Genomic DNA, 14,905 nt, shown 5'->3' on the forward strand with positions numbered 1-14,905 from the left:
TTCCTGGGATGGATAACAGCGTGATTCCTCGGTAGTTGGAGCAGGAAATGAGGTCGCCTTTCTTGGGAAGCTTGATGAGGTAACCCTCTTTCCACTCTGTTGGGATTTCTTCTTCTTCCCATATCTTGCTGAAGAGCAGGTGTAGTAGGTCCACACTGGTCTCCACGTCAGCCTTAAGCGCTTCTGCCGGTATGCTGTCAGGTCCTTCAGATTTGCTGTTCTTCAATTGTTTGATGGCGCTGCTGATCTCTTCCTTTGTGGGAGTGCAGCATTTGATTGGCAGATTGCTTGTAGCTGGCAGAATCTCCGGTGGGTTCACAGGGGCAAGCCTGTTGAGTAGCTCCTGGAAGTGCTCAATACACCTCTTCTTCTGCCCTTCATCATCTGGTATTACTCCTCCATTTTTGTCCCTTACTGGCCTCTCTGGCTTGGCAAACTTTCCTGCTAATCTCTTGGTGATGGAGTACAGATCTTTAGTTCTGTTCTGATAGGCTGCCTCTTCCGCCTCTGTTGCAAGCGTCTCTAGGTAGCTCTCTTGTCTTCTCTGATACTTCGCTTGACGCTCCTATTTGCTTCGGTGTACTCTTCTTGTGCTTTCACTTTTGCGGCGCGTGTTCTGCTGTTGTTTACACTTGCCTTCTTTTCTAGTCTTTTCTCAACTTTCTGAAGCGTCTCTGCTGTCATCCACTCCTTGTGGGTGTAAGACTTGGGGCCCAGTACTTCTTGGCATGTTGAAGTCACTGCTTCTTTCACGTTCTGCCACTTCTGCTCTATCGTCCCTTCTTCAAGCAGCTCCTCTAGGACCTGGAACTTGTTGGAGAGAGTGACCTTGAACTCTTCTTGCTTCCAGATGTCTTTCAGAGTGGCAGTGTTGTACCGTTGGCGTTGGCTCGGTCCCCTGTAAAACTCTTCTTCAGCTTCAGTTTCAATCGGTCGACAAGGAGATGATGGTCCGAAGCCACGTCTGCTCCACGCTTGACACGTACAACCTGAAGAGAGCGACGAAAACTCCTTGCGATGCACAAGTGGTCAATCTGGTTCTCCGTTGACAGGTCTGGTGACACCCACGTTGCCTTGTGTATCCTTTTGTGGTGGAAAACACTTCCTCTGATGACCAGGTTACTTGTGGCGCACAGGTCGGCGAATCTCTCCCCGTTGTAGTTCATCTCGCCTAACCCTTGCTTTCCCATGATCTCCTCATATCCTCGGTTGTCACTGCTGATCTTGGCGTTGAAGTCACCCATTAGAAAAATGATGTTTCTCTTTGGTCTGTCTTGTATGATGGTTGACAGTCTATTGTAGAAGTTGTCCTTCTGTACTGTCGTTTGTTGGGGCGTAGCACTGGATTATGTCCATGTTGATCCTCTTCTTCTTTGTAAGGAAAGAGGCCGTCATGATCCGAGGTCCGTGTGTCTCCCACCCGATGAGCGCTCTCTGTGCCAACTTGGAAAGCATTAGGGCTACTCCCTGGTTGTGTGCTGCATCCTCCTGCTCATGCCCCGAGAACAACAGTAACTCACTGGAAGTCAGTCGCTTCTGCCCAGAGCCAGTCCATCTTGATTCACTGATCCCTAGGATGGTGAGGTTGAACTTCCTTATCTCTGCGGCCACCTGTGCTGTCTTCCCGGTCTCATACATGTTTCGGACATTCCATGTGCCGATGGTGGTAGTGGTCCTGGTGGAGATGATTGTCTTCGGCCTGATGGCTTCCAGTTGACACTGGCTTTCACCGTCCGGCGTCGTACGTCCTCCAGCTGGAGGGCCACCTTCTCCCAGGTCCGTGATGTCTGTTGTTATTCTGTTTGGCGTTCTGTAGCAATAAGGTTTCAACAGGGTAGGATAGCTAGCCCTGCGCCCAACCCTCCTCTTTCAGCGCGGGCTTGGGACCGTCCTTGGCGGAGTTAATTCTTATTATAATACTTCATAAATCTTATTATAATACTTCATAAATCTTATTATAATACTTCATAAATCTTATTAGTTAGTTTTGTGATATTCAAAATAATTTTTTAAGTATTGATTTATAATCTGAATTTATCTGAACTAACACTCATAAACCAAATGTCCACTTATAAATTAATGATCTCATATCATATCAAGTTGATTATCCTGGAAAGAAGCAGCATATAGATTCTATACATGTAACTGCTTTTAGTATGGTGCCTTTGATGGTCAGACTTCAGAGCAAGTGGAGACGTTACTTGCACTCAGGCAGCAACAGGACCTGCTGCAGAAACTGGTAGAACAGCAAGAACAGGTATATTGTATATTGATATTCACTGAATAAACATATTTTGACCTTGATGGAACCTGTGCTTGTATTTATGACAAACTGATATGCCTTGCTGAAAAGATTTAAAAAAGAACAGCTAATAATGTTAAAAAATAGGAAAATGTAAAGGTTAGAATATGTCAGATGGAAAAAAAAATCTCGAAAGAGTGTCAATAATTTTAAATTGTAGGCCTTAAAGCCTCATCAATACTCAAAAGCCATGAATATTCGTATGTACAAGAAAACGGGAGATTGGCGTCGGAAGCATGACGTAGTTCTCATGAGCTGCCCAAAACAAATGACGCGTTCTATCGTAAATATTTGGACATTCACATTGAATATATGTGGCTTTAACAATACCATATGGTTATATATGAATAGATGCGAGCTTTGAGAAACCGTCAGGCAGCGTTGCTAGCTCTGCAACAGGACGCCGAGGCCAAGCTGGCCACTACCAGACAGAAGAGCAACGAAGGTAAGCCTGGCAAGCACCCATGTGTACACATGTGACCTCTCCGTACAATTATGTAGAAAACAAAAAAGGGTTGAAAGAGAGAATTCAAATTAATTTGCTGAATGAAAATGAATAAGACAGAAGCAAATCATTTCATTGATGTGTGCAAACAAATCAGTGTTCAAAATTGTGTTATTACTGATCTCATTTTGGCCCTTGGATACTTTGACTTTTAGAAATATTATATCTGATTTTTCAGTTGAACAATTTATGGTTCAAAAGAATAATACACTGCAACTGTTATTACAAGGTCCGTTATATCACGAGTCGGCAGTGAACCCTATTTTTTTCATCCACTTATTTTTTAGCTCAGCTGTTTCCGAGAAAAAACGAGGTATTGTCATAGCCAGCTCGTCCGCCGTCAGCATCGTGCTTAAAGCTTTGCATTGGCTTTAAAATCAAAGTGCTTCCACTTACAACTTTGAAACTTCATATGTAGCTGCACCTTGATGAGTTCTACACGCCACACCCATTTTGGGTCAGTAGGTCAAAGGTCAAGGTCACTGTGACTTCTAATATAAAACTTTAACATAGGCTCTAAAATTAAACTGCTTCCACCTACAACTTTGAAACTTCATATGTAGATGCACCATGATGAGTTCTACATGCCACATCCATTTATGGGTCACTAGGTCAAGGTCACTGTGACCTCTAATATAAAACTTTAAGGTTCATGTAGAGGCTTCATTTTGAAAAATGTGATACCCCTAGCATTGAACTCAAATTTGACTAAAGGAAGAGTGCCACATGGAAAATGTATACATATATGCTTTAAAGGATGTTTTTCCTTCAAACTGCTACCAATTTTGTACATCAACGTATCATAACATCCACAAAATCAATCAAAATACAAAGCGATTTTAACACTAAAATATACATTATTTTCAAAAATCTGAATCATGTTTATTCCACGTATTTCGGCGGAAAATTATATAACTAGTGAATAATATCGACATTGACGAGGGCAAGTTATGCTTAAATAGTAAAAAAAGTTTACATATCTAGAAATATCAAAACTTGAACACATGTCATTTCATCACCATGGGGGCAGCCATTTTTAAATTAATAAAATAGAAAGAAACATGCTAAAAACTCATTCATCGCCTAATTGACATTCCAAACGGTTGACGATGACAAATGCATTGGATTGTAATCTTTCCGTTGATGTTTGCAAACTGCACGATCAGACCTCATAAACACTCAAAAGAATAACTATGTAAGAAGCATTTCACCAATGTTTACAAGTTGTCGAATCACACGACATATATTATTGCGCATAAAATAGTACGCTTACAGACTGATAGAAAGATCGAAACGTAACTCTGTTCAATTCATCACGGTATACTATTCTATCGATAATATATAATAATACATCGCTTTAACAATCTTAAAGTAGAAATAATTCTTTAAAAGGAGTTTTTAATAACGAAAGTGAAAACAACGGAAGTTGGATGGATATTCTGTGAGATGCACTTCGGCTCCAGAAAAACAATACAAATAAACTAAAAAAGACGTGTGGGGGACAATTTTCAGCTGGAAAATGTTTGTAATAAGGTAAGTGATGATATCTCTACGTGGTCATTTCTATTATTTAGTGCGATCTCTTGCTGATTAATATTAATAGCTGTTTTACTTGTTACCACCCAACTGTCAAACTAAGGACGTGTTTTCTAAGGTATGTGTATACACATACCCGGTTTTCTCACCACTGCACGTGGTTTCGACCGATTTGTTTTGCACGTTTTTCTACGGATCACAGCGATGGCCACGCTTTCAAAATGGGTAGAAGGAATCGAAATATAAAATCAATCGTTTTGCCAATTTCTTTATATTCCTTTACAATTGTATATGTCGTCTGCAATCTATTTCGATTTGAGATGGTTTAAAATTTGCAATTTGGTTGAGAGGTAAATAACAAAATTGTTAAGCCTTTGAAATAGAATTGTGACTCTTATTATCCACCATACCTGGATTTTTAAAAAGTAGTTACGTTTAAGTTATTTTTAGAACTTTGTTTAGGATATTTATCCAAAAAAGGCAGTTGACTTAAAACTCATTTGTTGTTTTATGACAATAATTTTCTGTGAAATGTTGCTAACTTGACCTTGTATATGTATATAGCTTTGTATTTATTCAACTTAAGGTAGTGCATATCCTTTCTAACTTTAGATTGAGATTTTGTAAATTAGTGTAAAAATGTATTGGTTTTAAACCAAAATATGAATAAAGCACACAAATATTGACTGTCAAAAATGTGTTTATGTTATTCTATCCGTCTTTAGCTTTAAAATGATATATAGTTTGACCATATTGTACCACATTCAATGAAGAAAAACCAAAGCGAAGTTTTAATGAATTTTATCCCCCCCATGAACCTTAACATAGGCTCTAAAATTAAAGTGGTTCCACCAACAACTTTATCAAATAATCCTGAATTATTGCAATTCGTGTTTACAATAAAGAAACAAAAGATTTCTACAGCGTTTTTACAATTCACTATTAAAACGGACATGGATTAAATTATAAGCAAAGTCATTTGAAATTTTGCTGAAAACATATGATTTATGTATTGATAAAACCGAGAGGGAGACATGTTATTCTATATCTTTTCCCTTTACAATTGTAAATATTGGTTTAATTAAAGTATAAATGTGATCCATTTATATAAACATTAATTTTAATGCTTTTTCGTGATGCTTAGTAATGTTCAAACAGTGTATGTATTTATGCTATGTAAAATTTGAAAAAATATAATAGCTGGTTTCAATTTCTTACATAAGTTTATTAAGCAAGACAAGATATTGACAAAGGTTAGGCTTTTCTATGGTTTTAGAAAGTGTTTACCAGTCAGAATACTGTTGATCTAACTTTACGTGGTTATTTGTTGAAAGTAAGTGTCAAGACAATGAAAATATTATTTTAATGCATTATTTACAGACATTTCAATATAATGCAAGTATTAAACATGCTTTAACTATACTAATTCTTGAACAACTCAATTTCACAATTTGTAAAAGTTCGCAACCTGTTTTTCACAATTATCAGACATTCACGACCCATTTTTTTTCACAATTTTGAAAAGTTCACGACTCATTTTTCACAAAGGGAAGGGGCCAGGGCTGCTTCACAAAATCAGGAAAAAAATCCCTGTTTACTATTACTCTTCATGCAACTTTTATTTACCAAACCAACAATTTGTGGACTGGTTTGTTTCAGCTCGTGCAATCTCCATAGCCCTGGATGACCAGGCTGGGAGCATGGCAGGCCATGTGGATGCCCTGTCCCTGGGGGAGAGTAACGCTGGGCGACCCACAGACCCGGATCTCATGGACATACGACAGCAGCTACAGTACCTCAGAAATGAGCTTAGCACACAGGTTAGAATCGTGAGGCTCCATGTGCTTTTATTGCAAAACATTGAAAATAAAAGGACCATTAAGTAGTGAAGAAAAAAAAGAACTCTTGATATTAATTTAAAAAAAGGCACATCATACACCTAAACTAAAAAAATACAGTAAGTTAGTTCTGCATACAACTCCACTTGTTGAAAAGTTTTGAGGCGTTTATTTAACCAACAAAAAATAACCTTTACTGCATTGCACTAGGAAAGTGCAATGTTTACCCTTTTGTGCCAAGTAAGTAATAAAGGATAAGGATCAATATGGTACCATATTAAAGACCAAGATCCGTAGTCCAGGGCAACTTTCTGTGATTGACAGGAGGCATTAGATTCTAGGGGATACGGCCATAAAATTAGCTCACTCAGGGTCATTTTCATGATTTATATTACACTGACCACACCAGAGCTACAGATAAGCTGCGTATTTGCGTAAATACGCAATCAAAAATAGGTGGATACGCAATTTTTCTCAAAATCTGTGCGTACCGGTACGCAAAACGAATCGCCGATACCCAATTCGAGCCACCTTCTATGTGTAATGAAAAATCCCGTTTTGTTTTGGCCGTTTTGACTCCAGTCTTAATCGACAAGCGCTTGTTTTAAAGTATTTACCAATCGTTTCGATGATAACACATGCGAGTCAAACAAAATGGCGTCTCAAGGCAGACGAAAAGTTCCGCAAAAAATGCAAAAAACATATAGATTCCTTTGTCGTGATAAAAAAATCTAAATCTAAAACAATTGCAAAGGGCATAGTTATTGACATTATTAACTCCATGTTTTGTTCCGTGGACATCTGCGGTAGTATTTTAGATGAGCTTGTTAATGGGGTGCACAGGGGGCTTGAAAGGTGTTGGGATAGCATAATAAAGTGTTTAGACCGAAAATGCCAAAAAATAATTTTTAATATAATAATAGTAACAAGGGTTTCAACTGAAAAAAAAATATTCTGAGCCATCAATCAGATATGTTTAAGTTCTCTGCATTGTGCTGAAAGTTGTTATTGTTTATTGATAGAGCTATGTCTTAGCTACGTCTAAATGCCAAAGTGGTTCATTTGTATTATTTTTTTGGCAATGAAACCTGACTCTGATTGATGGCTGTCAAAAGATTGAGTTGAAACCTGTGTTACTATTATTATATTTATGTTGGTTTTGGGCATTTTCGGTCAAAATACACTATATTATGTTGTATTATGTTATATTATATTGTGTTGTGTTTCCAAAAGGAAAGTACTGGCCCATATTGGAACAAAAACAAGTAGAAACAGATCGATGAGATTAGAGAGGGTTGCGAAATTCCATTGTTGAATCTGGTAGCAGAAAGATGGAACAACCTTATTATACTGCAATTGAGTACAGTCAATCTTGTATTAAGAGACCACTCAAGGGAGTAATCAAAAGTGGTCTCTTAATAAAATGGTCTTTAAATAAAAAAGGCCATTCTGGAAGAATGCTTACCCTCAATTTTAATCTATATGAAGGATAATCTCTTTTGTCAACAATGATTTTAACATTTATAATAAAATGAATATAAACACAATACATAAGCAATATTTTACCTATAATGTGTTTTATTTTTTCACTTAATATAAATTATCATTTATTATAAATGAATTGTGTGTACATATTTATTTGCAAAAACAACATAGACAAGGAATAATTTTTCGCATTTTTTTTACCGGACACATTATTTTCCACGTCTTCAAGCACCTCGGCTTTACGCTTAAGAATGTTGTGAATTTGAGTTTTACTGACTCCAAACTCATCTCAGATTTTACGTGCACTTTTACTCTTTGACAACTCCAAAACCCGAATTTCCTCGTTCAACGTTAACACTTTTCGTTTTGACATTTTAATTTCTGCATGTACGCTTCAGAAAATCTGACTCGATTATGATACATAATGAGCTGAAAAAATTAAAACACGTCAATTGAAAACAAACAAACAGACCTGATTGGAAAATTTATTAAGTAAATAACAATGTGATTGGCTAACAAATACCTACTTATTAGCATAATTACAAATTGGTAATGTACGGATTTCGACTAATGTTGCCGATTAATAGTTTATTTTCCGCACTTCTCAGGAAATGTTTGTCGCGTACAGTGCATTGTTTCTGCACCTGTTATCTATACTCAAGAAAAATCGGCGTTGTCTCTTAACGTTCCACATAGTAAACTATTTAAGCTGTAGACTGTGCGTAATACGTTCCTCTATTATTCAACTCAATAAATTGATACGCAGTCTACAACAATACAGGTCAGAACCGGTCAACGAGACAAAGCATAATCATAATGGTTGGTGTGAAAACAAAGCAGAGGTGTAACAGTACATCTTATGGGCTTAGATAAACAATTTACACGAATTTGTCCCTGAAAGATCAATAGATTAACCACTTTTACCTCCTAGTGGTCGCTAAATTCAAGATTCGGACATCAAAATACACAAAAATCAGCAGTCGCTGGTCGCGTAAGACAAAAGTCGCTTAATACAATATCATTATATAGCGAAAAAGCTCCGTGGGATTTCAAAATGGTCGCATAAGACAAAGGTCGCTTAATACAAGTGGTCACATCCACAAGATTGACTGTACATAACAGTGACTTTATGTAGGTACAGTTTTGAGAAGCTAAATTCATGCTTTATTGCAATTACCCAATTCACTTGTTTGTTTTGGTACAAATACCCAATTATTTTTTTATATGAGCGGGTATCATACTTTTGGATACCCAATCACGTTTTCCATTACCCAATGTATTCTTATTTTGAAGGGGATTACCCAATTACCCCCAAAAGCTTATCTGTAGCTCTGGACCACCAGTTCCTGTGGTTAGAGTTCAGCAGGTTTATGTTTGGGGGAAATATCTAGATATCAGATGAACAAGCATTTCAATATTTGATTGTAAAATAAATTTATAAAAAAGTGAATACATGAATAAGCTATTTAAAATTTAAAATTGATTGTAAAATACAACTAAATAATTTTTAGCAAAATTTCAATGCATAAATAATGGAACCGATTAGGAAGGATGTTTATAAAAAGTTTCTGGAGAGTTACCGATAATTTAGGAGGCTGGCTTATCGAGGAATATGGAAGAAAGAAATCAAACTCTGCAAATCTACAAAATATTTTGTAAGTTGAAGAGAGACATTATTCCTGAATGTGTGCTGGATTTGTCAGAGTAAGATATTCTTATCCACATGGGCAAGCTTACATGGGACATTAATGGGAATAACAATGCTATAATTAAAAAAGAAGGGATTGGACAAAACAACTTTACCAATGGAGTTTTACATTACCAAACTAACATTTTATGGCAATAAAATCATGATGCAATTCAGTTATTTATTTACAATATACATGGTGTGAATTTATAATTTATCCTATTCCATCTTTTATGCTAAAGAAAATATGAATATACTAATGATTATGGTTACAAATCCCTTTTTATTTGGTAAAATATAACAAATGCAATTTTTTCTGTGTTTTCACTTTTCACATCATAATGATAAAAGTTTCTCTTAGAAATAGTACCAGTAATACTGTTTCATCAGTTCCTAGAGGTAGTTTTATAGCTGTATCCCATAAAATCTAATGCCTCCTGTTAGCACACACAAGGGGATAATGGGGTCAGTACCAGTTCAGAGAGAAATTTCTTAATGATCACTGTCAATCACTGAAAAGTAGCCCTGGACTACGGACCTTGGTCTTTAACCAAAAGAAGAAAGAAAGTTCAATCAAATAATTATATTTTCGTACTATGATCCACCAATGTGAAATGCTTTTTGTCCACTCAAAAGTTTTCAATAAACTATGTTAAAATGTTTTTGGATAAAACTGACAACTAAAATACAAAAAAAGTAATTTCTAGCAAAAACATAATCTTCTAGGTGGATTTAAAAACATACTTGTAAATAAGCATTCTATTTTATGTTTCTGTATTCAGTAATCTTTATGTGTTATGTTACAGGATGCAAACCTAAAACAAGTGCAGTCCCAGAATGCACCCCTAGAGAGAAATGCCAAGCAAAACCAGGCCAGCAAGCAGCAAGAAACCAAAGCCAAGAAGAACGCACCCCCACCTAGACCGCCGTCCCCTAAACTGAGAGACAGACCCTCCAGGTCAAGCCAAGGTGCTGCTGGTGGGGCAGTAGCAGTCCCAGACCGGTCGATACCGCCTGAGCAGCTGACCAGGGAGCAGCTGGAGGCCCGTCTGCAGGACCTGCTGAGCAAGAAGAACAGACTGGATCAGATGCTTCAGGTGAGTGGGTGTTGTTAATGCTTTTTAGCTCGACTATTATATATGAAATATATATAGTGGAGCTATCCTACTCACCCAGGCGTCGGCGTTAGCGTGAGCGTGCAAATGTTAAAGTTTGCGTACCACCCCAAATATTTCCTATTTCCCTTGACATATTACTTTCATATTTTGCATACTTCTTTACCAACATGACCCCCAACTTATAAACAAGAGCAGACAACTGTATCAAGCATTTTGTAAGAATTATGGCCCTTTTTCCACTTAGAATATGCACATTATTGATAACTCTATGTTAAAGTTTGCGTACCACCTCAAATATTTTCAATGTCCCTTAACATATTGCTTTATATTTTGCATACTTCTTTACCAACATGACCCCAACCTATTTGAATATTTATGCCCCCCTTTGAAGAAGAGGGGGTATATTGTTTTGCACATGTCTGTCGGTCCGTCCGTCGGTCCATCCACCAGATGGTTTCCGGATGATAACTCAAGAACGCTTAGGCCTAGGATCTTGAAACTCATAGGTACATTGATCATGACTGGCAGATGACCCCTATTGATTTTCAGGTCACTAGAACAAAGGTCAAGGTCACAGTGATTCGAAATAGTAAAATGGTTTCCGGATGATAACTCAAGAATGCTTAGGCCTAGGATCATGAAACTTCATAGGTACATTGATCATGACTGGCAGATGACCCCTATTGATTTTCACTAGGTCAAAGGTCAAGGTCACAGTGACTAAAAACAGTAAAATGGTTTCCTGATGATAACTCAAGAATGCTTATGCCTAAGATCATGAAACTTCATAGGTACATTAATCATGACTGGCAGATGACCCCTATTAATTTGCAGGTCACTAGGTCAAAGGTCAAGGTCACAGTGACTCGAAACAGTAAAATGGTTTCCTGATGATAACTCAAGAATAATTAGGCCTAGGATCATGAAACTTCATAGGTACATTGATCATGACTGGCAGATGATTGTATTGATTTTCAGGTCACTAGGTCAAAGGTCAAGGTCACAGTGACAAAAACGTATTCACACAATGGCTGCCACTACAACTGACAGCCCATATGGGGGGCATGCATGTTTTACAAACAGCCCTTGTTTGTTAAAATTTGTGTTTAGATCCACTTTACTTCTAAAGTATCAAGGCTATTGCTTTCAAACTTCAAATACTTTCTTACTATCATAATGTTACTGTACCTTGCAAGTTGAATTTGACCTTGACCTTTGAATGACCATGACTCTCAAGGTCAAATTAATAAATTTTGCTTAATATGCCATAACTTCTTGATATAACATCAGATTTGATTCATACTTTGACAAAACAACACTTACCTGACATATCACAATGGACTCCACCCAAACTATCCCCCACGCCCCACCCCAAAATCTCCCCCCCCCCCCCCCCCCCCCCCCGAAAAAAAAACCTTTTTTTTTTTTTTTTTTTTTTTTTTTTTTGGAAAGATTATCTATTAAATGACCACCCACCCACATTATACCCCCCTCTCCATGATGGTTAATGTTATACTGTCAAGCACTCGAATAGTCGAGCGCGCTGTCCTCTGACAGCTCTTGTTATTTCATCTTGTTGGCATGCAGCATAACAGAGTTATGGCTTTTTGAAAAATCAGACTCTTATAAAGACTATGGAATGTGTAGATTTTATAATTTTATAATTACACCCAACTGTTTTATAGATCAGGTGGGAAAACAGGGAAGGATGGTATTTTTTTTTTACATACCTGATCGGGACCCATTTTTATTTGCACTGAGAAGTTCTTTGATGATCAGTTTGGCCTTACTTGCACAGAACAATGTGTGATAAGGTTAAATCACTGCTCTTATTTTATAATACTCTGAGCAGGAATCAACAATACACTGCAATGAATTAAAAACATAATTCTAAATAAAAACAACTTGACCTGAAGTGAGTTGTTACTTGTATATGTGCACAGGATGAGTTCACAGTTCCGTTGATGCCGACCCGGTCAGAGGACATGAGTCGTGAGCAGCTGGCCAACAAGCTGCAGGAGCTGCAGAACAAGAAACGACGCATGGATGATATGCTTAAGGAGCTACAGACACTGAGGGCGAACCCCGCCTTCACACTCAATAATGGTGAGTGACGGATTATTTGTAGGGTAATACATGTATCTCTAGGTATAGAAATGGTACAGGGGGCTGATCAAAAGATGCTAGAGGAAGGAGGGGGGCATTGGTGTAAAGTTTGCACAATTTTAAATAATTTTAAAGAAAACAATTTTTTTCTATGATGACAAGACTAGGGTCTAGCATTTTTTATGCTCCCCCCAAAAATTTTTGGGGGGGAGCATATAGTCGCCGCTTCGTCTGTCCTTGGGTGTGTCCGTCCGTCCGTTCGTGCACAATTTTTGTCTGGGCTATTTCTCAGCAACTAGTGACCAGAATTCAATGAAACTTTATGGGAAGCTTCACTACCAAGAGGAGATGTGCATATTATCAGCCAGTTCTGGTCGGATGATTTTTCACAGAGTTATGGCCCTTTGAAATTTTCCATTAACTGTACATATAGTGCAATTCTTGTCCTGGCTATTTCTCAGCAACTAATGACCGGAGTTCAATGAAACTTTATGGGAAGCTTTACTACCAAGAGGAGATGTGCATATTATCAGCCAGTTCTGGTCGGATGATTTTTCACAGAGTTATGGCCCTTTCAAATTTTCCATTATTTGTACATAAAGTGCAATACTTGTCCGGGCTATTTCTCAGCAACTAATGACAGGAATTCAATGAAACTTTATGGGAAGCTTCACTACCAAGAGGAGATGTGCATATTATCAGCTGGTTCTCGTCGGATGATTTTTCACATAGTTATGGCCCTTTGAAATTTTCTTTTGTACATATAGTGCAATTCTTGTCCGAGCTATTTCTCAGCAACTTGTCACGGGAATTCAATGAAACTTTATGGGAAGCTTCATTACCAACAGGAGATGTGCATATAATCAGCCGGTTATGGTAGGATGATTTTTCACAGAGTTATGGCCCTTTGAAATTGTCTATAAAATGTGCATATAGTGCAATTCTTGTCCGGGCTATTTCTCACCAACTACTGACTGGAATACAATGAAGCTTTATGGGAAGCTTAACTACCTTGAGGAGATGCGTATGTTATTAGTGGGTTCTGGTTAGATGATTTATTTAGAGAGTTATGGACCTTTGAAATTTTTAAGTTGCTAAACCATCCATTGTATTATTTTTTCCAAAGTTTTGCCCCTCAAGACGTTTCCTTTTATCTGAATATACAGTGCAATATTGTGACAAAAAAAACTTTGGGGGGCATCACCCGTCTCCGACGGTTTCTTGTTCACAGAGTTATGGCCTTTTGAAATTTTCCATTAACTGTACATATAGTGCAATTCTTGTCCGGGCTATTTCTCAGCAACTAATGACCGGAATTCAATTAAACTTTATAGGAAGCTTCATTACCAAGAGGAGATGTGCATATTATCAGCGGGTTCTGGTCGGGTGATTTGTCACAGTGTTATGGCCCTTTGAAATTTTCAATTAACTGTACATATAGTGCAATTCTTGTCCGGGCTATTTCTCAGCAACTAATGACCGGAATTCAATGAAACTTTATGGGAAGCTTCACTACCAAGAGGAGATGTGCATATTATCAGCCAGTTCTGGTCGGATGATTTTTCACAGAGTTATGGCCCTTTGAAATTTTCCATTAACTGTACATATAGTGCAATTCTTGTCCTGGCTATTTCTCAGCAACTAATGACCGGAGTTCAATGAAACTTTATGGGAAGCTTTACTACCAAGAGGAGATGTGCATATTATCAGCCAGTTCTGGTCGGATGATTTTTCACAGAGTTATGGCCCTTTCAAATTTTCCATTATTTGTACATAAAGTGCAATACTTGTCCGGGCTATTTCTCAGCAACTAATGACAGGAATTCAATGAAACTTTATGGGAAGCTTCACTACCAAGAGGAGATGTGCATATTATCAGCCGGTTCTCGTCGGATGATTTTTCACATAGTTATGGCCCTTTGAAATTTTCTTTTGTACATATAGTGCAATTCTTGTCCGAGCTATTTCTCAGCAACTTGTCACGGGAATTCATTGAAACTTTATGGGAAGCTTCACTACCAACAGGAGATGTGCATATTATTATGGTCGGATGATTTTTCACAGAGTTATGGCCCTTTGAAATTTTCTATAAACTGTACATATAGTGCAATTCTTGTCCGAGCTATTTCTCCCCAACTACTGACTGGACTTCAATGAAGCTTTATGGGAAGCTTAACTACCTTGAGGAGATGCGCATGTTATTAGTGGGTTCTAGTTAGATGATTTATTTAGAGAGTTATGGCATTTTAAATATTCAAGTTGCTTAACCATCCATCGTATTATTTTGTCCAAAGTTATGCCCCTCAAGACGTTTCCTTTTATCTGAAT

General features: G+C 37.6%; 1 protein-coding gene across 8 annotated transcripts in view; it reads left to right on the forward strand.

Annotated features, from left to right (window-relative positions):
* Positions 1-14,905, forward strand: part of LOC127877960 (pericentriolar material 1 protein-like) — a 62,629-nt gene that overhangs the window by 17,286 nt on the left and 30,438 nt on the right. For all 8 annotated transcript variants that reach the window (XM_052424285.1, XM_052424288.1, XM_052424287.1 and 5 more), the window contains 5 exons: positions 2,156-2,257; positions 2,654-2,747; positions 6,003-6,163; positions 10,160-10,450; positions 12,415-12,577. In XM_052424285.1, coding sequence (XP_052280245.1) covers positions 2,156-2,257; positions 2,654-2,747; positions 6,003-6,163; positions 10,160-10,450; positions 12,415-12,577 — 811 coding nt within the window. The remainder of the gene's footprint in view (positions 1-2,155; positions 2,258-2,653; positions 2,748-6,002; positions 6,164-10,159; positions 10,451-12,414; positions 12,578-14,905) is intronic.

Source organism: Dreissena polymorpha, chromosome 4 (genome assembly GCF_020536995.1).
Source record: "Dreissena polymorpha isolate Duluth1 chromosome 4, UMN_Dpol_1.0, whole genome shotgun sequence".
In the NCBI taxonomy this organism is placed as follows: Eukaryota; Metazoa; Mollusca; class Bivalvia; order Myida; family Dreissenidae; genus Dreissena; species Dreissena polymorpha.